Source organism: Rhinolophus sinicus, chromosome 14 (assembly GCF_057876585.1).
Source record: "Rhinolophus sinicus isolate RSI-liver-muscle chromosome 14, RSI-T2T, whole genome shotgun sequence".
NCBI lineage: Eukaryota > Metazoa > Chordata > Mammalia > Chiroptera > Rhinolophidae > Rhinolophus > Rhinolophus sinicus.
In genome coordinates this window covers 100,655,206-100,682,190 of record NC_142514.1, presented here as the reverse complement: position 1 = coordinate 100,682,190, position 26,985 = coordinate 100,655,206, and the positions used below count along the sequence as shown (strand labels likewise).

Below are 26,985 nucleotides of genomic sequence, written 5' to 3'. Positions count from 1 at the left end.
GAGCTGAGACCCCGCATGACACTGAAATATTTAGAAATGGTGATATGACACCTTACCCCTGAGTGTTTTGCTCAAAAGAATAAAGTATATAAACAAATGTGGCACTTAAAATATTGATAAGTGTTTATCGGTGAATCCAGATGAATGGTGTTCAAAATATGTACTACTTCAGCTTTTCTACAGAAAAGTATAAAGTGTGGGTAATTTCCCCCCCAGAACTTGAAATTTACAATCTGGTTGAAGCAGTAAAACATTCAGCCATTAACATGCTAGTTCTTCCTGGGTTCAAACCCTCCCAAATCAAGATTCCATCACTTACCAATGTATTTCTCAAAGCTATTATTTATTCTGTACAAGGTTCCAATGTACATTAGACGTTCTTCTACTCTTGCTTACACAGTAAACAAGTGTACACCAGCCCTTTGGCTCAGGTTCATAGGTCTTCCCTGGAGAAGGGTGTCAGGCCAGTTAAACTCGGGGTGTCTTTCTCTGATGCCTCCTCCTGGGAGCACTAGAAAGCTCCAGGCTCTGAGGTACAAGCCAGGCCAGCTGTGCTGGTGCAAAGAGCTCCATGCGTCGAGCTCCTTGCCTCAGTGCTGAACAGCTTTACTGTCTGGGACAGCACAGAATTTTGCCCAACTACTTAGGGCAAAATCATGCCCATGGGAAAGAATCACAGGGCTGAGGCAAGATGTCTCAAAATACCCAGGTTCCAGCTCCCAGGGTAGGACTGAGACGGATGCTAAGGGGAGCTGGAGGGCAGCGTGGGCATCCCTGAGAAACGCGGTCCAAAGGGCCTATGTCTAGGAGGCTCTGAGATGGGGAAGGAAGGTCAGGGAGAGAAAGTACGTTACGAGGGATAAATTAAAGGTGAGAGAAGCTTTAGGGATAAGGGGCTTTTGCTAGCCTTTAAACAGCCGGGGAGTAGACCAGGGGTGGGTTAGAGGAAGTGGGCAGAAGAACTTGATACACTATCATAAGAAATCTCCTTTTACCTACTCCCCTTTTCATCTCACTACAATGCAAACAGGCCAGGGGCTAAGGGCATAACCCCCATCTCTCCCAGCCAGTTTGAACATGGCACTGGGGAAAAGGGAAGAAGCTGAGGGATATTTCAGGGAGGGGCAGTTACCCCCTGGTCCCCAAATACTATAAGGCACAATTCTTAGAGGCAGCTAGATTCCATCCAAAACATTGAAAAACCCCTAAAAACCAAAAAACTTGTTAGATCCCAGGTGGCTGTGCTTGGGGCCTGGACAACACCTACCTAGCACCACTGGGGGCTAGCATTAGAAAAGTTGTATTTGAAGAATTAAAAAAAAATGACCAGCACACATCTCAGCTGTGAAGAGGTGTGAAGGAGAGCATCTCCAGTCTGAAAACTTTAGTTATGACAATAAAAAAAAAAAGGTGGGCTTTTAAAAACCAAAAACACCTTTTCTTTCAAAGGTGTCCCCTGGTCTGTCCCCCTGGAGTTAGCAGCGTTAAGATGGCTCTTGGCTCATGGGTGTTTTTCTTGCTTCTGGACCAGTAAACGGTCCAGGTGAAGACCGGGCACCCGGCTCTGGCGCAGGAGCTTCCAGGCAGAGATCCTCTCATCGGGCTCCAGAGGGCGCTGTCTTCTCCGGAGGAGCCGGGTGCTGGGCTGCAGCCCACAGCAAGTGGACAAAGATCTTCTCCCAAAGGCTGCTGTTGTTTATTACACTCAGGAAAAAACCACAAGCTTAAAAATGCAAACAATAGAAGCCGAGGGGTCACTGTGCTGGCTCCAGTCTCCATGTCTTGTTGATCTTCCCTGCCAGGTGTAGCTCAGGAGCACCTGGCTTCCTGCTTCAGACCCTGACCAGGCAGGCTGCAGCAACTCCTGCTCGGCAGCTTTAGTTTATTTTTCTCTCATTTGTCAGTTTTTGTTTCTGTTTTTTTTTTTTTTTTTTGTCTTAAAAAAAAACAAACAAAACAAACAAACAAAAAAAAAACAGGTTGTGGGGCCACCACGGGCAAGGAAGAAAGTGATGTAGCTCCTGGTGGCTACATACGGGAGGGTGGACTGGCCAATTCGTAGAAGAGCAAATAGGCGTCGCTGGTGCGCACTTGGCTGGAGGACATGGGTGTGACGCTGTGGAGAGAGCAGGGAAAGGTCAGAGCCCTGGTGAGGGGGAACTTCGGGACAGAGCTGAGTGACTGAGGGAATGTGAGGGCCTGTCCCTAATGTCTCTTGTATATACTCAAGGCCAAGCTCTTTTGTTGTCTTCTAGAGATTCTTCAAATGGGCAGCAGAAACATACATGTTACATGGCTTTTTGGCTCTGACGTATCCTATCCAGTCAAGGTAGAAGCCATATAGATGGGTGAGGTACACATGTCTGACAGCCAGGAGGCCTGTCTGAGACCTTTGTCTCACCTGGAGTCATTGAAAGTGTGCCATTCGCCTGTCACTGGACTCCGGCAGTAGGCTGTATAATGGCCGCCCATAGTGGTTCCGGAGTGATTGGACACAGCATACAGGTTGTAAACAGCATGGTCTGAGGAGGAAACACAAGGTTTCAAGCCCCCAAGGCATTCCCTCCCCCTCCTGCCTCTATTCCGTTTTCAAAATTCACTGGTTAGCAGCTTCCATCCACCTCTCAGTCTCCCATCTGTATCTTAGATACTTGTGCCATGTTTCTTCCCTAACTGCTGAAAAATACTCACTGGTGCTTTCTGAGGCAAATTCTCTCAAGTCCAGGTCTCTTAGAGGGAAATTCACAAATGTTGTGAGCTTGCTGGTTCGTATCCTAGATTCTGAGAACCGCTTCAGATCTGGTGTTCATGTGTGTCAAGGACAGACAGGCTGGCAAGAACAGAGTCAAAGTAGAGGAGACTGCCTCCTAAGAGGGAGGGTACCCCTCAGGCAGCAGAAGAGCAAACAAGAAAAGAAAGGCTATCAAGTCTACTTGTTTCCTACTCTGTTAGCATTTACCTCAGCCCCTTGTCATCAGTCTCTCTCTAAAGTCAAGTCCCTGCCTTGATGGAGTTTTCCAGAGTGATTGGACACAGCATACAGGTTGTAAACCTGTATATGAAGCACCAAGGATACGAAGCACCAAGATCTTTGGGAACCTCTGGATGGAGAACTTCTTTATACACCGTTTCCTGGCTCGGCAGCGACAGCATGTCTGAAAGACATGACAAACAGAACTGGAGAGGACTGTGTGAACCCAGTAACTCCTGGGCTGGATTTGCTGGTGACAGCGTCTTCCCAGAGAGGTCTCTTGGAAATTATTACAGAAGGGTGACTTACAGGCTTTTCATCGCCATCAAGCACATCCTCTTTGGTGAAGAGCCTCATGCAGTCCATCAAAGTCACCTCAGGATAACCTCGCTGGGAGAGAAAAAAGGTCAGAGGTCAACAACAGAAAGGATAAGAGTGGGAGTTTCAAAAGTGGGGCAACAGGGGTGTATACCTTAGCAATGGGCAGCGAGAGGTCCCAGAAGGGATCAAAGACTGTAGAACAGTAACCACAATCAGTACACGTCAGAGAGCTCTTTAGCTGCCCCACAAAGAGATCTGGGGAAGAGATGGACATACAATGCTTAAACACAAGGAAGTGAGCACATGCTCTTCTACACGTCTCCTTTCTCATCGCTCCTGCCTCAGTTTGTTGGATACTGGGCGGAAAAGAGGGTTGCCTGGGAGAAAGATTCTTAGGGCTTTTCATGCTCTGCTCTGGCAAAAGCACTTGACAGAAAAAGCAGGCATTCTTTCCCATTCATGCACTTACCCCCAATCCGACTGTCTTCCTGTTCCAGGTATTTCCTCCACATCTGTCGCCCTTTCTCATCATCACTAGGAACCAGAGAGAGGAAGACAATTAGGTCAGAGCGCAAACCATGTTTAAGTTTAAGGGTCTATCAGTCTAAATTCTTAATTTTAAATAAAATTCTCCTCAAATCATTACCCCTGAAGAAGTAGGTAAAAAACTCAAATTCGTAAAGTTTTGCTTCCCAGAACTTTCTCCTCTCACTTACGGAAGATGATCAAGGTTCTCAGGGGTGGACTTGGGCCTCACTGTTACTCGGTTCACCTCGTTGTGGAGCCCATCCAGAAGAAAGCGAAGAAACTCTTGAGCATCCTGCTGACTAAACCCAAAGAAAAGACAGAGAGCAATCCCTCTAGTCCCAAGACACTGCTGTTGCTGCCACCTCCCCCCACCCACCCCGGGGAGGACATGTCTGCAAAGGGCCTTACTTATAGCCGACGAAGCGCGGTGCATATCTCTGGATCTGGGTCTTGAATTCAGATGGGCTCACCACATCATTGGGAGATGAAGTCCATATGGTCTGGATTAGTTTTGCAAACTCTATTAAAAGGAGAGGGTAGAGAGGGGGTGTGGAGAATCGGTGAGACATTTTCTGTAAGTAATTCTGAAACTAGAATCCCAAAACAAGTAGCCAAAGAAAGAAAAACAGGAGAGATACATATAAAACACAACTACTAGAACAGCAACAGTAGAGTGGAAAAAGTGTCCACGGGGGAAGCAGAACTGTGTCCACGGATGGGTTCCTCACCTTCCATGAGGGCTGTGTGTGCACTGCTACTGTGGCTGAGGTCCCTCATATAGAGCCTTTGCAGGCAATAATCTCTCAGCTCCCGGGTGTTGCTCAGGCACTGCAGAATGGAGTTCATGAAGCACTGCGAAGGATGATCCAGACAATCAGTATGTATGGGAAGACAATGTCTGGCATCTCTACTTACCCTGTTTCCCCGAAAATAAGACCTAGCCGGACAATCAGCTCTAATGTGTCTTTTGGAGCAAAAATGTAAGATCCAGTATTATATTATATTATTATATTATATTATATTAATTATATTATATTATATTATGTTATATCATATTATATTATGTTGTAGTATATCATATTATGTTATATTATATATTATATTATATTACATTACATTATATAATATAAGTAATAGTAAAATAAGACTGGGTCTTATATTACTTTTTGCTCCAAAAGGCGCATTAGAGCTGATTGTCCAGCTAGGTCTTATTTTCGAGGAAACACAATAGTGCCAAAGTCCCTCAGGTTTGTCTACCCCAGAAATGAATCCTCCCACAGCCTCAAGTTCCTCTCCTTGTCAGTGAGGCAAATTCCTATTGCTGGCACAGGTGACGTAATTGGTTATTTACTACAGAGGTGTATAAAAGGGTGTGAGTGAGCTGGACAGAAGTGGGTGGGAAGTGACAGATGTCCTTAAGGAGAAAGATCCAGGAAAGTAGCTAGGCTGACAGTTAAAAGGGAAACTCCCCTCTAGTAGTGCTTCCTGCTGGGGACAGGGATGAGGCAGAGCCCAGCAATTCTGTAAAATACCAGCCAGGAAGGGCAGACAGATGCCAAATGGCCCAGAATCAGCTGGAACCAGGAGGGGACACTGGTTAGATTGTCCCAGTCGGCACAGTAGGGGGTGGCCCCAGGAAAGAAGTAGTCTGGGAAGAACTCACCGTATTCCCAAGGTTTCTAAGACCAGCCAGACCCTGGGCGCTCTTAGAATTCTGCAAGCAAAGAACATAGGGCATATGAGGCTGAAGGCAAACAGGCTGGCCTGTGCTAAGCTCTCTCATGCAATTCTCTGCCCATTGAAGCCATAAGCATCAGGCCACACATACTGTGCTCTCTTAACCTTTAGTCTACATACTTTGTAGGAAAGAGGATTGAGCTATGTTTGTTATTTTCAACACACAATAATTAAAACAGGACTTTACTTTCTTTTATGGACTATGTATTTCCCCCCATCTTTACGTTACTCTTTATTCTCTGCCATACTGGAGGCTAGGAATTCATATATTTGGGAACACATTTGTTCCCTGGCTACAAGCAATTTCAGGTCCCAAATCCAGGCACTATCTCAATGACCTATATTTGTACCCCTCGATGTCCAATATGTAAAGCAGCTGTCACAATAGGCACTTCAGAGATCATTGAAAAGTTCAATGACAAAACATCTTAGCTGAGTTTAGATCTTTAGCTGGGAAAAACTCAAGTCAGCCTGCCATTATGACTTGCCAGAGACAGGTGGAATTCTTTCCAGCTGAGCTCAGCTCCTGAGGGCTGATTGAAGCCTGGGAGAATCCTCCCTTCCTGGCTCAGGTTTCAACATTCTGCCTGGCCATTGGCTTGGAATCCTTGTGATGGCAGACTGTGGCCGGCAGAGGTAAGCACCTGGTTGAAGGTGTCACTCTTGCTCTTCTCCCTACTGTGGAGGCTGGTGAGGGGGTTGGAGCGAGAACTGATACTAGGTCGAGGACTCTGAGCATGGTTTGTCCAGGTCAATGGCTAATCCTGGCCCTACCTCCAAGGAGTCAGAAAACCTTCAGGCTCAAAGGGTTAAAGAAGCCTTCTACAGATGAGCCTGCCACCCTCTCTCTCAGGGAGGGGGCCTGGGAGCAGGCAACTCTAGAGCAACCCTGGTTGGGGCATGCGTGGGGCCAGCTCAACCCTGATCAGAACAAGAGCCTGAAATAACTCAGCTAAAATTACTTATGCTGTGTGCTGACAGCCTCAGAGGCTGTCAGCAGCTCCAAGCCCAAGCCCATGAGGTTGTCAGATCAAGGTAGTGGGGAGAGGAGAGGCAGGCTGAAGGAGGGCTTTTTTCAGGAATTGTCTTGCCAATCGCACAAGTAAGCAGATCCCTCCTTGCCAGCTATCAAGTCTAACACTTACAGGTAGGGAAGGAAATATACGCAGAAGAGAGACCTGGTTTCCACCTGCAGCTAGAGAGAAACTCCTGTTGGCAGCAAGTGGTAAGCATCCTTGAAGAATTCTGCCAGGGCTAGCAGTATATGGCCCCAAACACAAAATTTGAATCTTACCTTTCTGACAGTCTAAACCCTGATGTTGCAGTAAGAGGGCCACAACAGAGAGCATTTCCTGGACAAAGACCTTATCGGCATTTTCAGGTAGACCTGGAGAAGGATTCCTCTGGAGCCCAACAAAAGCATTGCAGAAGTCTCTGTGTTGCACATTCAGAGCTAAATGTTAAAGCCTACCTACCCACAACAGAATACCCGCTCTTACATCTATATTTGGCAACACTTCATTAGTTCTTACCCTCTGTGCCTCAAACAACATCTGTCTAACCAGGCTGTACAAGCCAAGCATTCTACCACTTGTGACCATGTCAGTGTCCACTACAGTGGGCCCTCAGCTGAGAAAGTAGTCACTCAGCACCAGTGAGGGTGGGGAAATGGGAAACTGGAGGTGTCTTTCTACTGAGGCATTCTGTGGTGTTGACACTTTAATTCTGACCCAGCAGAGTGAGGGTCAGGAAGAACCTGTCATCATCCAAAGTTACTATTCTTGAGGATCTAACACTACTAACGGTCTGGTGGGCGGGGAGATGGGGGAAACTGCTTTGAGGCACTGCTAAGACGTGTGTGGGGTGTCTGCCTTTGTTTAAAATTGCCTGCGCTCGGAACCACATGCCAATTTCTAAGCACTCATGTAGAAGGTGGTTGGGATAACAGGAGTCAGGGGATGGGAGCCAAGAGGAGAGCAGCGCTGTTCTATGCCTAGCCAGATATTCTTCTGCCATGAATAGGAAATCAGGAGCTCCAGGGAAAGTCAGCACTTTCCATTCCAGAAAGGAACAAAATGTCCCAGGAATGACCTTTCTTAAGGAGAACACAATCCTACCTCAGGGTTGACAGGCAGAGGCTAGAACTGGAGAAGTTGGGAGAGACCCTGCACAGCCAGTCCCTCACCAGTAGAGAAGGAAATGAGTCCAGCTGGTATGCTAGAACTCATGTGCAAAGAATTGAGAAACTTTGGATCAGGAACTGCCTTAAAATTAGCCATCAGCAAACCTAATTTTGACTTAGTTGTAACAGTAGTTACAGAAAGTAGATGCCACCTTCACAGTAAACAGACAGCATTCACCTTCCAGTGAAGGAGAGCAGCGGGCTCAGGAAGAGCCCACTCTGGGTTAATGCAGAGGAAACATCTTGGGAGGTGGGCCATATAAAAAAGGCTGACTGATGTTCGTGTCTTCACACTCAAGACCCCAGTAAACGGCTTTCCTGTTTACTTCACCTGTGCCATGAGGATCAGCCATGAGTCCTGGCTGCAGCCAAAGAGCCTGGTGTGGCCCTGGCACCGGGCAGTTGCATGCACTGCCAACACGGGAGCTGGTGACTGTTACATAAGACCTGTCAAGCTCTGGCCCCTTCTCCCCCAAGTGGGCAGTGCCCAGCCTTTAGCTCCAGCATTACTCTGGGGTGGCTACTTCATTTGGGGCATCCAGTGCCCATTTAGCAGAACTGGGGAGGGCTGGTAGGGAAAGGGAAGTTGCCCTTCTTTTTCACCTGTCTGCAACTCCTCTGCCCTTCACAGGGTCAAAGGACCCCTATTACCAACGCTTTTGGAGAACTCCCTTTGGGGTCAGTTGGGGGTGGGGATGGCTGCCCCTTTCTGATCACCCTTTCTTGCTGGGCTTCGGCCTTAGAGGACTCGCATCCTCAGAGTCCATCGTGCTGCCGGTTGCCTAACACGACGAGAACTAGTCAAGGTTACGCTGTTCTGCACCTGTCCTGATAGGACCCAGGAATTAAGAGCTAAAAGCCACCTGGTGTAGGGGTTACCGGGAAGGCGATGAGGACTCAGGGGCCAGGACCTCAACAAGGAGAGGGGGCTGCGAGTAAGCGTGAGCTCACCTGGGGTGGGGCACTCCCTGCCGGGAGACCCTGGGCTAGAAGGGGTGGGGGCGGGGAAGAATCCGTCCCCGGCTAAGGGCGCGCGGCGGCCTAGGGGGAGGGGAGCGTCCGGGGAGTCGGCGGAACCCCAGGCCCTCTGCGTGGGGGTCCCAGAAAAGGGCCCCGCATACCTTGGCTTTGTTGAGCAGGAGCCCCACGAAGGTGGAGAGCAGCAAGGAAGGGGAGAGAGGAGAGCGCGGCCGGAGCTCCTTGGCGAGGGCGGGAAAGGGGGAGGTGGGAGGCTCCTCAGGCAGGGTCACGGTGTATGAGGTGCGCATGCTGAGGGGTGGGCGGCTGGCTCGGCCCCAAGCCTAACGTTGGCAAAAGGGGCGCGGGGGTGTGCCGCGCGGCCCCACAGCCGGGACGCCAAGGCCAGCGAGGTCGCCACAGGACACTGTCCACCGCGCCCGGCGGTAACCGCTGCGGCGGGCCAACCGCGCGCTCCTCCGCCTCAACCCCCTCGGCGCGCTCCGCCAACAGCCCCTGCACCCGTCTCTGGTGCCCGGACCGACTGACGGCCCAGCGGGCGCCTCGGGCCCCGCGACGTCAGAGCCTGGGCGGAGCCAGCCCCGCCCCTTTCTCCACCCCACCCCCAGGCGCCAGCGAGGCCGCAGCGCCGCCGGCCCACGCGCCTCCCGGGGTCCGGCGGGCCCGCTGGGGCAGCCCCCAGCCCATCGGCCCGGCCGGGCACGCCCGGCGCAGAGGCCCGCAACTCGGGGGAGGGCGGGACGGGAGCGCGCAGCCCCGGATCGGTCTCGGGGTGGGACTCAGGAGAAACTGTCTTTGAGGCCCGCAGAGGACAAGTCCCCAAGACAAAATGTCAGCCGGGTGAGCTTCCCCTAAGGCAATATTCAATTCCTTAACTTTGGTGAGGTTGCAGATCTTTTTGAGAACCCGATGAAAGCTCTGTAGTCTCTCCGGGGAAAAATGCACTTACACATAAACTTTTGTACAGCATTGGGGTGGGGTCGGGGCTGGGGGCCGGATCTCAGGTCCTCTTGGAGCCCAGCATCCACAGTCCGTGAGGGTGGATGAGCCCAGGTTAAGGAGATAGATTTCCAAGGCTTCCGGACTGAGCGCCCCTTTTCCCTTCAGCCCTAGTGTGGCCCATTATTAAGAGAGGCAATGCTCATATTTTATAAGGTCCAATAGGTCACTGCCCCTTTTGGCCCCAAGAAAGAACTTTTTCTGGCCTCCTACCCAATTACCCAACTCCATCCCTCACAGAATCTCAAATTTTGATTTGTTTTTGGGAGGTGGGGATAAAGTGATACAATGGTGGGGAAATGGTGCTCAGTTGGTGTGAGGGTGAGGGTACACTCTGATCCTACAGGGAGCAGTGCTTGAAGATCAGAGGTCTTTGTAGTTTATTTGGTGTTCCACCTGCCTCACCTATCAGGGACCCACACAGAATCTGCCTAGAGAAAGTATCTTGTTTGGAGCTTGCTATTTTTAGCCAGTATTTTTAACATTTAAAAATACTCTGAGAGGTAGCAGTGTGTGCTGTTACTCATCGGTGGCCTCCTTCTGTTCCTCTTGGCATGCTCATCCCCACATGTGCACCGCACTGCGCCCATGACCACAGCCACACGGGGCATGTGTCCAGCACATATGTATGGCTGTACCCTAGGCCACCCACAAATTTTACGCTAATCAGAGGGGAGTATAGAGGGTTGCCCCCAGGTGTTCCAGCAGTGGTGGGAGGCTTGGGCAAGAGGCAGGAGGCAGGAGCTGCAGGACCTTCTACTTGGTGACAAAAAAGGGTGCTGATGTTAGGAGGGGTGACCTTCACAGTCACTATCCATTAGCAGTGATCAAACCGGGCCCCTGGAGAGAACCAACAGCCTTTTTCTGCACATACCCTTCCTAACCACAGTCCTGCACTGTCTGCAGCAATGCTTGCATTTGATCACGTCACTCTTCTGCACTGAAACACCTAGGGCACCTGTCTTGCATCCAGTCCAGAAGCCTCAGGTAGCCCTGTCTATGAGGCTGTCTGTCCACAGGCTCCTTCCATTGCCACCACCCTCTCTTTTTTCTGATCCCTGCTGCCAACCAACCTGCTCTTATTTCTCAGCTTCAGCACTTGCCTTCTCTCACTTAAAAAACAAAACTGCCACTGATTAAGTACTTACTAAATGCCAGGCACTGGCTACGTGCTTTAGATATATGCGTATTATCCCAGTTAACTTCCATAATAACACAATGACGTAGTAACTATTACCTCTGTTTTATAGATGAAGAACCTTAAGTCTCAAGAGTTCAAATGACTTGCCAGGACTGCAAAGCTAATAAATGACACTTGTGGGGCTTTGAACCCAGATCTATCCTACAGCAAAACCCATGCTTTTAACAACTACTAGGAGGTTTTAGAATGCCCTTCCTACTCTGCCAATTACCTCCTTATACATTCTGCTCAAAGCTCCTGTTTTCCACAAAGCTTTTTCTAATGAAGGCCACCCAGCTTTAAACACCCCATTACTGCATACCCTCAGTCTGCTAGCATTCTATTTATACTGTATTAATTTAACTTAACATAGTTATCTTTGTTTCATAAGTGTCTCTAGTGCTTCTGTAAATGGTTTTAGATCGTGTGTTAATTGTGCCATCACACTGAAACCCTCAAAGGCAGGGTTGTGGATTCTCTTTGTGGGTTCTTAATAAATGGTGTTGATTTCATCTCTAAAGGGGGCCAGGCCAGGCTCTGCTGGGCACCCTGGAAGTACCACTGAGCCTCAGAAAGTGGGATGAGTCTGGGTTTGCATGTTGAATTAGGGTGCTGCAGGACTCGCTGTCTGACAGGCGCTCACCCACTGGAACATTTGGTCTATCTCCCTATGACTTAGGCCAGCGATATGAGTACTCCCACCCCAGGACATCATGGCATTCTGCCAGCATGCTCTCTCCCGCTTTCCTGGGATGCAGAACATTAGTGGCACTGCTGGGAGCTGGGAGGCCCAGATGGGGAAAGCTCCTGCATGGGAGCTCTTTGAGAAGGGGGGGGGGGGGAGAAAGAATTCACACAGGGTCATCTTGTCAGGCAGGTCTGACAGCTGCAGGACACAACCAGCAAAAGCTTGTGGCTGATTTCTCAATTAGCCAAGCCCCCATGATACCCTTTCTCCTCAGTGCTATTTCATGAAGGGGGATGGGTAAAGGATATACAGTTGGCCTCCCATATCTGTGGGTTTCACATCTACCGATTTGACCAACCTCAAATTGAAAATATTCGAAAAAAAAAAAAAAATCCTACAAAGTTCCAAAAAGCAAAACTTGAATTTGCCACATGCCAAGCACTCTGCTGAATCCACATGAATGAAGTGCAATGTAGGCATCCCCCGATGTGTAGGCACACCCTATATATATAAATATAGGTTAAGTGCAAATCCTACACCATTTTATATAAGGGAATTGAGCATCGTGGATTTTGGTATCCGAAGTGTCTTAAAACCAAACCCCAGCGGATATTGAGGGAGGAGTATAGTCTCCTGGGATCTGAATCTGGCTTTGGTTTTGTGACTTTCTGACTCAAATACACTGACCTAATCTGAGCAGGGTTCATTTTCGTAGCCTGAGACTGCCATTTCTCAGAGCCCGTGCTTCGTCTGCCTCCCTTGTAGGATAAGTAATTTTCTCCACCTCAAATCCTTCCTGGCATGGGTGGAGTTAACTCTGTGAGGCCAGGACTGAGAATGTCCTGCTTTCTCAGATCTTAGTGAGCAACTTGGTCCAGGGCTTGGAAACACTGCTCAGACCCAGGCAAATGTCTCAAGCCAGTGGCCCTGCTCCAGCAGGCAGCTGCTATTACCACTGCAAATGGACAGACTGGTGGCCTGATTGACTGGTTGAACTGGTAGGGGTTCAGAGTCCTTGTTGGTGGCTGGGCTTTCAGCCCACAAGGGCCCTGGGAGGGAGGGCCAGTAGGAAGCTCTGCTTCCCTGCATCACTCTTACCCCAGGAGGCCATAAGCTCTGCACTCCTTTGAGCCTCAGGGCAATCTGGCCTGAACCAGCTGGATTCCAGAGGCCCACACACTTCCTTCTCTTGCTTACACCTCTGTGCAGGGTGCCAGTTTTACATGAGAGGGTACAAGGGGCCACGTGTGCAGCTTTGGACCCTGAACATGATGTTCATTTCTACAGCCAATGGTCAGTGGAGCTGCTCTCCCAGGGGCAGGAAATATTTTGCCAGGCTTGGATTAATTTATGCATTGCTGAGCCTCACCCTAGCACCACGTTAACTCATGAAGACATCCTGGAGTGGGTGTGGAGGAGGAGGCAGGGAGGATGGTACTGGGCACTGATTGAGAAACTGAGCCTGGGTAAGGTAGCACCAAGGCCACCAGCCAGGTCACAGCCCACAGCCCGTCTTTAAGGGACAGAGACATCGGTGTCTTGCTGACTCTAACCACAAACCACAAACTGACTGCCCTTTCTTTCTCAGCAGCTGGTACTGATCCTGGCTATGGGACCCCTCTGGGACTTAAGGTCTCCTCTGAGTGACCTTCCCATGCTGTCAACACAAATTCAAGTCCTCAGGAAGTTCAGCCTTCTCAGCGTGGCTGACTGGGTGAGGACAGGCCCCAGGGTCCTAGGCAGCCAAGCTGGACAAACAAGACAGCAGGGATGCTGTTCAGTGTGGCTGAGAAAACAGTGAAAAGGCAAGGGACGAAAGAAGAAGGGCGCATTTCTCACCCAGAAGCTCTCGGGCAGCCCGGCCATCCTTAGCTTGTTCCCTTTGGAGCACCGCCCCCCCCCCGCCCCCCCCCTCCTGACACATACACACACACCTCGCCGCTGCATAGCAGCAGTCAAGTCCAAAGTCCCACCCAAGAGAAAAATCACATGACTTCAGCTTATATAATCTCCCTGTCACTGAACAGCTGGAAACCAAGGCTTTAAGAGATGAGTCAGCAGCCACCCCAGGGGCAAATGGATCCAGGTACTTTAGGTTCCCAGACCTTTTGCTCCTAGCAACAGGTCCCAGAGCAGAGGGCAAGGGTGTGGAAGAGACTCCATGGGGAGAATAGGCTGGACCAGGCTCTGAGCTTCAGTCCCTGGCTCTGCATCTGAGTAGCAGGTGCCTGGCCTGGTGACTGTACTCTGGAGGGCTCGGGCCAACCCCCAGCTCTGCTTGGGGAGAGGAGAGGGTGGCCTGGGCAGGGCAAGGAGAAGGCAGGGCTGAGGCTGGCAGGCAGAATGCCAGGGCTGGGGAGGGAACAGCGGGAAGGGGTGGAGTGGAGGAGGATTAGGATGGATTGTAGGGGTTAAAGCACAGCCCTGGCAGGGCTCAGTGGGAACAGCTTGTCCTTCCATAGGCCCAGGGAACAGGAGAGGTGGGGTGGAGGGGGGACATGACCAGCTTGAGTGCTTGGGCTTTTGGTTCTCTGCAGGCCAACCCACCTGGCTTGGAGTCCCCACTGGAGGTAGTGAAAGTTTTAAAAAAAAATACCAGTTGTGAACCATCACATCCTTCTTCTCTACTCAGCCTGCCTTTTAAACAGAAGGTAGAGCCTGGGACAGCCATCTGTATCCTAGGCTGAGCTGTACCCTCCCGTGGACTAGCATTTTGTTGGTGCTTATGCAAGCATGGGGGGTTGTTCAGAATTCATGTCCCCTGCTTCACTAGTTCTTTATTGTGCTCAGCTGAGCCTGTGATATTCTAAGTTCATGTTGGCTGTTATTGTTAATGAGGGGAATGAGTCTGGTTAGAACTGTTCTATGCCTTCATTGGGGCCTGTTTTTGACCTCCCTTTACGAATGCCAACTGTAGTTCAAGTCAGCTGCCCCAGGGGCCCCAGAGGAGTCAGATCAGGCTGGATCCTGCCACAGGATGCACATTCGCCTTTGTTCCTCCCAAGGCTGCTCCCCTCCCCACTCTAGACAACTGCTAAATGACCCTTTTCTATTAGGTTGGTGCAAAAGTAATTGCAGTTTTTGCAATTATTTTTAAGCTTTTAAACCGCAATTACTTTTGTACCAATCTAATATCATCTTTTCCCCCTTAAGTTTACACAAACTTTTCCATAGCATTGTCCTGGCTTCAAATTCTTTCACATCCATTATTTGCTTTGAGCCTTATGACATCCCTGTGAGGTGGGCAGGGCAGGCATGACCATTCCCTTTTATGGATGAGGAAACAGCTCAGATGAGAGTTGTTCAAGGTTAAAGAGACAAACTGTTCCTTCCAGTGGTCACAGCAGCCATCCCAGCTGCAGAAGACCTCCCCGTTTCCCACCACGTATGACATTTCAAAACACTGAGGGCTCTCTCCTATGGCAACTATTTTAAGACCTTATTTCCCCAAATGAATTGTGAATGCACCAAGGGCAGGAACCAGGCTCATACATCTATTGCCTCCCAAAGCACCTGGAAAGGTGCAAGGAGGATGAACATTCATTGAGCACCTACTACATACCAGGCCCTTTCACATGCAACTTTTAATTTCTTACGATAATCTATGAAATGGGAACTCTGATCCCTCTTGTTTTACAGACGAAACAGGTTCAGAAATTAAGGAACTTCTCTGAGGTTACACCGCTACCGTGTTTCCCCGAAAATAAGACCTAGCTGGACAATCAGCTCTAATGCGTCTTTTGGAGCAAAAATTAATATAAGACCTGGTATTATATTATACCCGGTATTTTATATTATATTATATTATATTATATTATATTATATTATATTATATTATACCCGGTCTTATAGTAAAATAAAACCGGGTCTTATATTAATTTTTGTTCCAAAAGATGCAGTAGAGCTGATTGTCCCGCTGGGTCTTATTTTTGGGGGAACATGGTAGTAACTGAGCACCATAAGTGAATAAATGAGAAGGTAAGATCCCCAAATGCAGATGTGAAGAGAAGCTGGACCCGGTTTTAGAAAAGAAGTGGTCCAGGCTCCATGAGCAGGGTTGTTCTCACCTCAGCGAGAGGCAGTCAGCTCCAGGAAGGGAGGATGAGAGGGGGCGAGGTTAAATCAAGGTCTTGTCTTACACCATTGACCCATTAGGGGCCTTTCCCTGTTGGCAGTATCTTTTTGAGCGTGAGCTCAGAGTGGAACACTAACTCAATTGTAGGGCGTTATTGGTATTATTAGCATTACTTAAGTGTGTTGTGAATTGTTTCTGGAAGGGAAGGAGGGATGTTAGGATGGCAAAGTGCCCTAGGGTAATCTGCCATTCCCCTGAGGTTGTCTCTCAAAATTCCCCTCACCCTGCCCCTGGGGGTAGGCTTGGGGCCCATGTGTCCACTTTAGATTAGGTGGAGGGCAGCAGATTCCAGGGAGGCATGCCTGTGGAGAGGAGGCAGAATCCCAATGGAGTATGAACTCCAGGAAAGCAGGAGACCCTGCTATCTCATGACTGGGACTGTGGGTGGATCTGCATTTTATCTGTGGAGAGGAGGTTTCCAAGCCTCAGCATGCTTAAAGATTCCCTGAAAAGCCTGTGAAAACGGCAGATTTTCAGGCTATCCCTAGAGAGTTTGATTTAGGGGATCTGGGTGGGGCACAGGTTCCTGAATTGTTAAGCCCTGCAGGTGATTCTGAAACATGAAGTCTGCCAATCCCACTTTGAAGAACACTGCATACCATTAAGAGCCCTTCTCTCCTGAGCAAAGTGGGGGAGCCCCTCAGAAACCTCTAGGACCTCAGCCCCTCCACTGAGAGCCGCTTTCTAACTGCCCTCGAGATGAGCAACACCGAACATGCCCAAGTGAATTCATGCTCCAACCTAAGCACATATTCCTCTGAGAGCACATATCTATTTCCAGGCCAGCTCTGTTGTTTCCCACTCTTCTACACTAGCCCTCCAATGTAGCCAACCCTGCTTTGTCAGGGTCTGAACGTCCTGGAAGACACCAACTTTTGTATCTCCCATGGCACTTCACAGATGGCCCACCAAGGCCAAGACTCACTCTCTAGGTAATGTTATCAAAGTTGTTCTCTCAAGACCTTTAGTTATGCCAAGCTTCAAGGTCTATGACCCAAAGCCCCACCCATCCTGCAACCCTGCTCCATTTATCTGGACAAGCCCCCCTTAGCAGCATTTCTTGCTGTGATGCAGTTATTGTTTCAAAAAGGCACATGCCCTAGGAGTAGGGGAAGGGTCCATAAGGTTATGAAGATAGAACACTTAACTCTCCTGCCCATCTGCTTGCCTATCCATCTGTCCATCCATTCACCCACCATCCATCCATCCATCCATCCATCCATCCATCCATCCATCCATCCACACATCCACACACTCATTATCCATACATGCAATCATTGGGTCAGCGGAGTTCTGTGCTGCCCTAGGCACATGGTCAGGGAGCTAGAGATATGATTTCTTTCTCATCCTCTGAGTGCTCGCCACCTCATGGGTCACTAACAACTACAGCAAAGGCAGAATGTAGTCTATGCCCCCAAAAAGGTGTGTTCATGGATTAGGTATGAATGAGACCATGCCAGCTTTTGCTGTCTCCAGTGGAGCCTCTTCATTCTAGCCCAGGCAGGACTGGAATATAGAGGTATTGGATTGTCTAAAGCCCTGGACAAAAATTCTCCACCACTTTCTTTCTCCAAAGACACATGGTAAGGACTGCTGTCCAGGCACCCTGGTCCTGAGCCAGCCAGTGTCAATCAGAGGGGAGTACCTCTTCCCGAATGACTGGGTCCAAATGTTAAGCTGGGTCTCCAGGCTGGAAAGTGAAAGCCTGGAGGAGAGATGCTACCAGAGCACAGAGGCCTCTCTTACCACAGGGGACACTGGAGGTCTAGGGGCCTCAGCATCCAGTCCAGGATGGGGTAGTGCCTGCATGGGACCCTTGTATGTTGGATGAAAAAGTAGCGGGTAAGAATCGCAGTGTATATGGGGGTAGCTGAGTATTTCCGGGAGGACTGCTGGATCATCGTTGAGTACACAGGTCCTGAAGTGGGTTTCCTGGGGAGAGTGGGAAAGTCTCTGAGCAGGGCAGTGAGCCACGAGGGCACCAGACGTGCCTAGGTGACTTCCCTGTCTTGTCCCGACTAGGGCTGCAGGAGCAGCCACCGTAGGGCTTGGGAGGAAAACCTCTGCTTTTGATCATCAGTCGAGTTGGGAGTCCTTCCATCAACCTGGCTCTTCTACATCAGTGGCTGCCTCCCCAGCCCATCACAGGGTCCCCAAGGGGCAAACTCACCATGGTGTCTCGCCCTGGGGAGCTGGGCCCAGGGGCCTGGCCTTTACCCTTTTCCCACAGAGTGTAACGGCCACTGGGTCGGTAGGTGGGGCTGAGGACTTCAGGGACTCGTGAGGAAGGGGCCTGGATGGGCACCTGAGGTGCACTGCCCTTGCGACCATAGTTCTCCAGGTAGTCGGCCAGGTACTCGGAGCGGCTGGCTGCCTGATAGAGCCCCTGCAGGGCACACAGCTCCTTGCGCGTGCGGGCGAGCATGGGGCTACGGCCCAGGTTCCCAGGGTCTATCCGGTAGCTATCTGAGGTCCGCAGGCTGGAGAAATCCCTGGCCAGGTCTAATTGACTGTTCGACTTCTTCTGGGTTAGGGTTACCCCCTGGTCGCGGGCATTCATGGGCAGGTAGTTGAGGGAGTTGTTGGTTACTCCATAAGGGAATCCACTGCCCCCGCTGAGTCCACTCCCTGAAGGCCGCTCAGTGCCCCGAGTCTGGCTCTCTGCCCGCTTACCACCCCCGATGATGTCTGGTCTCAGCAGGGGGCGGCCTCTGTCATAGTCCAGGATGGAGGAGGGGCCATAAGTACGGGGACGGGTGAGGAAGCTGGTTGGGGGGCCTGGCTTGAAACCAAGTTTCTCTTTCTCCAGGAAGGAGGCAGCCAGGTTGGCCCCATAGGACGAGGGAGTGTAGGTGCCATAGCCTGATTTGGCATAAGGGGCATCTGTGTAGCGGGCCGATTCTGTGTAGCGCTTCAGAGTGGAGGAGAGCTGGGACATCCTTCAGGGCTGCACTCACTGGGGACTGGGAGCCTCATGGGCTGAAAGACAAGGAAAGCAGTTGTCAGAGGGCCCTGCCAGGTGTCAGGCTCCCACTGGACCTGCTGTCCATCCCCAGTTGGCCAGAACCTTAGATCTCAACTAGGGACCACACAGTCCATTTCCACAAGAGGCTGGCCTGCCACTGAGAAACAGGTTTATGCATGTGCATACACACACACGCACACAGGTCTGCACTCACACATGCATGCATTCACATTGCAGTGAAAGCACAGAGGTTACTGGCTTTTATAAACCACGCAGGGCAACCAGTCTCAGCACCCCCTGGCCTCAGAGTGCTCTCCTCAATGACCCAGCCATGTAAGCAGGGGCTGCCCTCCCCTTGCAGCCTTCCAAGCTTGGAACACATAGTATCCCAATCCAGATCCCATCAGCGTCTTATCCTCAGCTTCTGCAGAAACTCCCAAGTTGAAGGGGTACCAAAGCCCTCACCCTCTGGACTGAGAACACTAGATAGTTCAAGAGTTAAAACCATTTCCCTGCCTTTTGACTTATGGGACGAGCAGAAGTCTTTTTGGAATCATAAACTGTCTGAGCTGGAATGACCTGAGGATCATTTGGTCAGATTCCTGGTGAGGAAAAGGAGGATATTGAGCGGAAATAATAGGGCCTAGGGAGAGGCAGTGGTGAGTGAGCATGTGGCAGAGAGGGGGGCTTGACCTTGATCTCTAGACTCCATCCCAGAGTTCTTCCATGGACATGGTCACTGCTGTGGTGAGGGAATTCTCATGTGGTAGAACCCACCCTCGTCATTGAGTTAAGTCTTCAAGTGGAGTTAGGGTGCTGTGGCCTTCCAGTAGTTCCCCTACCAACCTCCATCCCTAGTTGTCCATGATGATAGTAACTTGTGCAAAGGGGGCCCCCTAGAGGCTAAAATTCTGCACTGCAGGCAGCACTCCCTGTATTCACCCCCAGTCCTTACAGCTGGGGTGGGTCTGGTGACAGAACACAGAATCTCTGAACTAAGGAGTTTTGAGGCCCTAAAGGGTCATCCATTTTAACTTCCCCATTGTACAGGTGGGAAAAACGATGCTGATTTTCCCAAGGTTACACACTAGCGGAGCCGGGGTTGGAATTCAGGTCTTTCAGATTTCCAGCCCAGCACTCTTTCCATTTTACCTTGATTCATCCCTGCCCATCAAATTTAGGCTTACTTGGGGACCCCCAGAGCCCCTGCATCACCCTAAACATGCAAGCTTTTTTTATCTACAAGGGAGCGGGATGGCAAAGGTGCTTTGGGGAGAGTAGCAGGTAGGATCAGAACTCCTTCCTGAAGGCTATCGGGGGCCCTTGGGAGGTTGGGGTGGTGGTGGTGGGAAGCAAAGCCACCCGTGACTCTCAGGGTGGTCTGTGCAGGGGCTGTTTCTGACACTCTCTCTGTGACTGACTAGCTGGTTGATTTTGCCCTAGTCATTTAACCACTTTGAGCCCCAATTTCCTCACCTATACAGTGAGTATAATCCTTAGCACAGGGTTGTTGTGAGGCATAAATGAGATAACAAGATAACATGTGAAAGCCCTCAACAATAACAGTAGTTATTATCTCTTCCCCCAGCCCCTGCCAGGCAGCCTGCCTGGCTCCTCCCTTGTAGGCCTATAATAATGTCAGGGCTGGCCATCTCCTGGCCTTGGAAGCCTCTGACCTCAGCCCTGAGCACCAAGGCTCCCTCCACAGCCCCTTAGTGAGATGGACTGGTGAGCAGGCAGTGGCCACAATCTAGCTGTTTAGCAGTCAGTGGCTTGGGCAGCCCATAATTTACCCCGTGCTGGGAGACCAGCCTCTTAGGGAAGAGAGGAGCTGGTGCCAAGCCCCAGAGAATGAGGGCTTGGCAGAGAGCTCTAGAAACTCAGTGCATGCAAGGCTCAGGATGGGTGCCAGGTAGATGATCAGCTGGTGGCAGCTCTCATGCAGGCCCCAGGACAGAACTGCTGAGACCTGCCAGTGACCTCCAGCAGTTCTTAGTCCAGTCTGGCATCAGAAAAACCTCATCCACATTGATTGTCTACTTTTTTCCTACCTGGCCCGGGGACCCCCTACTTTCTTGTACACTCCCTTGCTCACTGTGTTCCCACCTCCAGTACAACTTTCACCTCTTTCTAGGAAAAGGAACTGTAGGAGGACGTCATTCAAAATTGGGAGAAACCACAAGCTTTCCTCCCATTTTCTTAACTTTCTGGGGTGCAGAGATGGAAGAGCGTGAAGGCTAAGGGAGGCCAGGGGAAGAGACAGAGGCACAGGGGGCTGGGGATGGTACTAGTCCTGCTCTGTTTCACTATTGATGAGAATTCCATTAATAATTCAAACTCAAAGAGACTCCGGGTCTCAGGAGCTGGGCTCTGGGACACTGGGCAGCCAATCAGATATGATCCCCTCCCCCCAGGGCATGAGCTCATGACTCTTCCCCAGGCTCTCTCATCCTTCCCCTACACTAAGGCTCCCAGGGAATTGGTACTCTGCAGGCAGTGCCGCAAGCTCATGACCTTTTCTGGCACCACTGATGATGCAGAAGTGCTGGGGCCATACAAGGTATGGCCTGGACAGGGACAGGCAACCGTGGGACAGCTGCGATGTACTGTGTTTGCCTGAAATAAGACCTAGCCGGACAATCAGCTCTAAAGCGTCTTTTGGAGCAAAAATTAATATAAGACCCGGTCTTATTTTACTATAAAATAATTTACTATAATATAATTTACTTATATAAGACCGGGTCTTATATTAATTTTTGTTCCAAAAGATGCTTTAGAGCTGATTGTCCGGCTGGGTCTTATTTCAGGGAAACAAGGTAGCACTGGGAAAGGTGGAGGGCTGGAGGTAGAGCCACCTTTTAGTCCACAGAATCACAGTAGGGCTCCTAAATCCCTGCTTTCCTGACTGTTCCAATCTGGCAGGCAACTAACTGACAGACCTCTCCCTCCCTGAAGCAGCCCTGGGCAGGGGGTGTCATGCTACCACTAACAGCCCCTTGGTAGCTGCCTCTCAGCACTGACTTCTGGCTTACAGTTCCCTGTCTGAGGAGAGGATCCCCATTGGGGCTGAGGCCTTGAGCATGCTTATCACCTCCCCCAACCCTCCAGTTTCACTCTTGAGAAAAGTGCCAGTACCTTCCAGGTGAGCAGACAGTTTGGGTTGGCACTCCTTAGCATTACCTGGCAGGGCTGACCCTGGAGGCTGCAGAATGCACCTTGCGTGGGAGAGCGGGCCAGGGCCCTGGCCTTAGCCTTGCTGCACAACACAAGGACAGGACAGTCTCTCACATGGCCGCGAGTCTCCTGGTTGCCATAGGAACAGTCTGAACTGAATGGCCCTTTTATGGGGCTGTGGGAGGCAAGCCGATTGGCTGGGATCCCTCTTTCCCCTCCCCTTCCCTGCTCAGTGTGGGGCCCCTGCTGCCTGGCTCCTTTCACTCTTTACCCAGAATGGGCAAGTACAGGCATGTGGCTTTAGGAGGCAAGTTCCCAGGTGCCCGCCACCGTGGACAACACAGGCTGCCGTCCACTTGCCAAGGCCCTCCTCGGCACCATCTTCACAGAGGTGCCTCCACTCTTCCCTGCTCTGCCAGAGTTCTCCCTTACTTTGCTCAGTTACCTCTTCTTGGGAGGGGCAGCAGCATTCCTCTGCACAGAACGGTCAGCTTCCTGGTAGGACATGTGAACGAAGCGCCATCACCCTGGCCGGCAGGTATTGAACACTCTGGACCAGATATCTGGTGTTCTAAGTGCACTTCATACAGAGTATCTCCAAAGTCTTAGTGCAGTTTTAAGCTTTAATTCTTTTGGAAGAATAAATGCCTCAAACTTATAAACATCATTTGAAGGTTTAATTTTTTTACATTAATTGAAATTAAAAATATTTTTTATTCACAATATAAAAATTAGACAAGAATTTAAATAAGGAAATATTCAAATGAAACATTTAGCATGATGTTTCTGAAGTTATTAAAGCTTTAAATTGCACTAAGACTTCTGAGACACTGTGATTAACTCATTTAATCCTCGCAATTGCTCTAAGCAGTCGGTGCTATTATTATGTTCATTTGCAGATAAGAAAACTAGGATTTGTGGAAGTGATGTGGATTTCTCAAGGTCACCCTGGGAAGAGTGACAGAGCTGTGTTCTGTCCTCTAACAGCCACCCTGAAGCCAAGCCCCCTACTTTACACTACCCTGACCTCTCCCTGAGCTGGCACAGAGTGGGGGACATGTGGTGTAGGGTGGGGGCATCTAGGCATCACTGTCTAGGTAACAGCATGGCAGGTAGACTCCCGCCCAAGCAGCCCTTCTGCCTTTCCACTGCAGGGGAATGAAAGTGAAGCCAGGTGCAACTTGAGCCCCAGAACAATACTGATCGGCCTAGAGATGGTCCAGGAGGCCTCCATTTCACCTGTGGTGCCAAGCTCTTACGTGTCCCCTGGCACTAGTGTCTAGCCCCAGCCAGGGCCCTTGGCTCAAGGCCTGGTTATGGACAAGGCCCCCAGCCTCCTACCCTTGCTGCAGCTTTGCTTACCATTTTAACCCCTGACTCACCTAGCCTGGGTACCTAGCAAGGTACCCAGGCTAGGTGAGTCAGGGGTTAAAATGAACCTTATCCCCCTGGGGCAGCCATCCCCCTTGCAATCAGCCACTGTCATTTCCTATTGCTCATGTGAAAGGCTCCCTAACCTGCCCAACCAGGGCAGGAACTCGCTCCCTAGGAATCTCAGGCACTCCTGGCCTTCAGGGTAGGGGATGGGTAATGCCCCACATCCCAGCAGCCTTCCTGGCTCCTCTCTGCCCAGATCTGCTCTGTTATCTGGGGTAAAGGCATGCCAACTTCTGTGGCTTTGTCATTGCCTAGATAGAATAGAAAGCCCCTAGGTGGGTTTCAGAGGCATGAACCTCTGAACCTCAACAGGGTTCAATCTCTTCCCTCCTGCCCAGGTGTCCAGGACAGGTGAGTGGGGAGAACCAGCCAGTTCTGCCAGGTGCTTGGGAACCTTCACAGTGGTGATGTCAGAGTTTCCCACAGCTACTTGCTAACAATGAAGGAATAAGGCACTGCTCATGTGCTGACCTGAAGGACAGAGTGGGCTGAGAGAGGGGCCCTGTCTCCCTTCATCTACACTCTTCAACCTTCACTCTTAGTTGCCCTTAGTTGCCCACTGTCTGGGCACATGCGTCAACTCCTGGGTCAAGGGATATTCTAGCAGGTGTGGAGGATGCAGGTAGAGTGGAGAAGGGGAATGGGGATATTTGTGCTCACATAATCCAGGAGATCTGTCTAATTCTCTCAGGCCCCCAGGAGCCTCAACCTGTCCCCTCCCCTCCAGCCTGTCTTGCATGCTTTGGCAGGGGGTCATCCAAGGAAATTTGGGTCCATTTCTGTCTCTTTGACTCCCACTAGTTGCCCAAGGGCTGGGAGACGGGCAGGAGAAGAGATAAAATAAAGAGATTAAAGATTAGAACAAGAATTCTGATTGGTGGAAAAGAAGTGGGTGGGCCAAGGGTACTGTCCCTATTGGGCACTTCCTGATTTGGGGTTGAGAGGGGGTAGGCCTCCTAAACTTCCAAGAAAAGGCAATGAAATGCCCCTCCCCCCATCCCTAGGCAGTACTGGAATCCTTAAATACCCTTTTCTAGCCACCTCTGTCCAGGCACTCTCCTGGTGTCCCCTCCCCAGGGGAGAGTGGCTTTATCCTCCTCCAGGACTTCATCTTTACTTTGTCCTTAGCCTTGAGCCTTTGGTCTTGCCCACCAGGCCCAGTGGGGCGACCTCTCAAATGTTCCCCCAATAGAAAATCCAGGGTCCTCTGTTCAGCTCAGATACTGAAGGGGCAGCTACTGACCTGTGTCCGGGGGCAATGGACAGGATCTGGGGGCTTCTCCTTCCCCAGCAGGGCCAGGAGCGCAGTAGAGAGCTGGGAGACTGGAGTCTGACTCTGGGCTGGGTAATCTGGAGCTCAGGTTACTGACTCTGATATATATAGTATCTTATCTGACCTCAGAGGGATGGCTAGCTCAACTCACTTGCATTCCAAACCCGGGGAGAATTAAAGGGGCAGTGACAGGCCCTCTCTCGAGGGTCTGCCCTGCTGGGCCAGCATGCCAGGCAAGGAAATCCAAGAGGACTCTTTCTTTGAAGGGGGTCATTTTGACATGGAACAAAAGGGGGATTCAAGGGGAAACAACTGGAAAGAGGGCAGAGGGACGGGGCTGGAATTGAGGCAAAAATCTGGAGAAGGAGGTGTCAGTCACAGAATTAGAGAAGAGGAAGACGCCACAGAGCTAATCCAATTCCTTAAGTTTTGAGATGCAGAAGACCTTGAGATGGACAGCAGCTTGCTCAAGGGCGCACAGACAGTGAGAGGCAGGAGGGACAAGCTCTCAGGTTTTCAGTCCAAACTCTTTTATAATGGACTTCTAGGCCTGGGCTTGTATTCCAGTTCTTTCTCTTTTATTGACTCTGAAACAGTGGGCAAATCACTTAAGCTGTCTGAACCTTAGTTATATAATCTTTAAAACTAGAGTAATAGTCAATAATAATGCTATACCTCAGTTGTGAGTATTAGATAAAATAATATTTGTAAATTTCCTCGCATATACTAGGAGTACAATAAATGATAATTATACTGAATACTTCCACTTATTATAGTTAGTGGTAGTATTTGTAGTAGCATTTCCCAAGTAAACCAGGGGAAAAAACCTCTGGTTCAGAGATGTGGGGCATTACCCCTCAGAGTGCCCTGTTCCAATGCCAGAGAACAGCCCCAGGCTTTTCTGAGCTGGTCCATGTCCCATAATTGGCAAGGGCAAATGAGGTTTGCTATATTCCCAGCTGTCCAGCCCACTCAGCCAAGAAGGGCCAAGCCCATTTGGGCTCCTTTCCCCTTTGCCTGGAAAAATATAGCAAGTGCGGCTTCTCCCAGGCTACCAGGAGAAAGCCCAGCTGCTCTGGGGTGGCTCCACTCTACCTGTAGGAGTGCTCAGGATTCCAAGGCCACAGAACTGGGCTGGTCAGGGTCATAGGAGGAAGGAGCTGGATTCTTAACTTCTTGGGCTTTGGTGCTCTTGTTGGCTCCCAGTCTGTTTCTCGATGGCGCTCTCTGCGGACTGGGAGTCCCCAGGCGGTGCCTCCACCCTGTTTCAGCAGAGACTACTGACTCAGCTTGGGTCCTGATGATGCACTTCAGAGGATGCCCTTGTCCCCGGCCCTCATTCCAGTCCTCATGATGATTCCAGTTTGGCATGCATCTACAGCATCAAAGGAGTAGGGGATGCCCCAAACCCCAGCCTAACCAGCTGTCCTTTGCTCCACTTTATAGGGTCCAACTTGGGGAACCTTCTCATACCCTTGCCTGGGGAGGTGAGCATCACTACAATCTCCAACTTAGTCCCATTCTAGAAGCAGCCAGATCGGGAAGTAGATGTCCTCTCCTCAGAGAACAGCAACAATGGGACGGCCACGACTTGGCTTGGCCAAAGTTATTTGCTTTGGAGCACAGCACCTGCATCTGGTTTGGGATTGTTGAGATTTTCAAAGATGCCTCTTTCTGGTTTGGGATTGGTGGAAAATCTTCCCTTTCTACTTCACTGTTGCCCTTTCCCTCTCCAACCCCCTTTGGCAAACTGACCCTCGGTAGCCCTCCCCACCAGGGAGTATGTGAACTGCATGCACACCTGAGGAAGGCATTGTCCTTGTCCAGGAGGCACTCTCAGGCCACATACCACACAGGGCAGAGATCTGGACCTGCCAAAGCAGCATTTCCTTAGAACACACTGATCAGCACACAGATGGCTCTTCCTGGCACCCTGGGCCGTCAGTTGGCAGCACCCCCCCCACGCCCCACAACTGGCACCCGCAGCTGGAGCTCCTCCCAGTAGCTGGCACTCGCCCTACATTTCTAGTAGCCATTCTGCCTAGGCTGTCGTTGACACCTCACTTTCTGAGTCTCAAACGGCACTGACCTCTGCATCTTTCCTCCCCAGCCTCCGACAAGTGGCATGTACCTGCTTCTTCTCAGACGATGGACGAGTGGAGCCGGGCACAAGCATGGAGCTGCGGGTGAGTCCCGGCTGGTACTGGCGCGGCGCAATGAGCAGCTGACGCTGAGGGCTCCCTGGCCTTGGCTCCTGACGGCCTCTCCTCCACCTCCGCCGGGGGCCCAGAAAGGACCTCCCCGGGAAATCGGTGCCACCCAGCGGGCAGCCGCCTCATTGCGCCCGGGCAGGCAAAACCGCACCCCACATTTGCGTCACTGAGAAGCGTCACGGCTATTGGCTTGTTCCCATTGTG

General features: G+C 50.6%; 2 protein-coding genes across 14 annotated transcripts in view; one reads left to right on the top strand and one right to left on the bottom strand.

The window, feature by feature from the left end:
* Positions 1 to 324: 324 nt before the first annotated feature.
* On the bottom strand, positions 325 to 26,905 carry USP2 (ubiquitin specific peptidase 2). 5 transcript variants are annotated; one of them, XM_019716302.3, is made up of 14 exons: positions 24,539 to 24,671; positions 17,890 to 18,698; positions 17,466 to 17,651; positions 5,484 to 5,534; positions 4,549 to 4,672; positions 4,229 to 4,340; positions 4,009 to 4,119; positions 3,762 to 3,826; positions 3,444 to 3,547; positions 3,281 to 3,361; positions 3,077 to 3,155; positions 2,692 to 2,799; positions 2,402 to 2,522; positions 325 to 2,116 (listed from the first exon to the last, which is right to left on the bottom strand). In XM_019716302.3, the coding sequence occupies exons 2-14, from the start codon at positions 18,655 to 18,657 to the stop codon at positions 2,029 to 2,031; spliced, it is 1,998 nt and encodes a 665-aa protein (XP_019571861.2). In that variant the 5' UTR covers positions 18,658 to 18,698; positions 24,539 to 24,671; the 3' UTR covers positions 325 to 2,028. The 5 variants fall into 5 exon arrangements, with proteins under 5 accessions (XP_019571861.2, XP_019571864.1, XP_019571863.1 ...); XM_019716305.3 differs by lacking the exons at positions 17,466 to 17,651; positions 24,539 to 24,671 and adding an exon at positions 26,700 to 26,905; XM_019716304.3 differs by lacking the exon at positions 17,466 to 17,651.
* The window catches only part of LOC109437220 (uncharacterized), a 235,906-nt gene continuing 218,306 nt past the window's right edge, over positions 9,386 to 26,985 (top strand). For 5 of the 9 annotated variants that reach the window (XR_012497362.2, XR_012497364.2, XR_012497363.2 and 2 more), the window contains exons 1-3: positions 9,386 to 9,557; positions 26,015 to 26,055; positions 26,679 to 26,754. Coding sequence is in view for 4 of the 9 variants with exons in the window: in XM_088791409.1 (XP_088647535.1) it covers positions 9,547 to 9,557; positions 26,015 to 26,055; positions 26,679 to 26,754 (128 nt within the window). In the remaining 5 variants the exon portion in view is untranslated. The remainder of the gene's footprint in view (positions 9,558 to 26,014; positions 26,056 to 26,678; positions 26,755 to 26,985) is intronic. The other 4 variants (XR_012497365.2, XR_012497367.2, XM_088791411.1 and 1 more) reach the window with 1 other exon arrangement.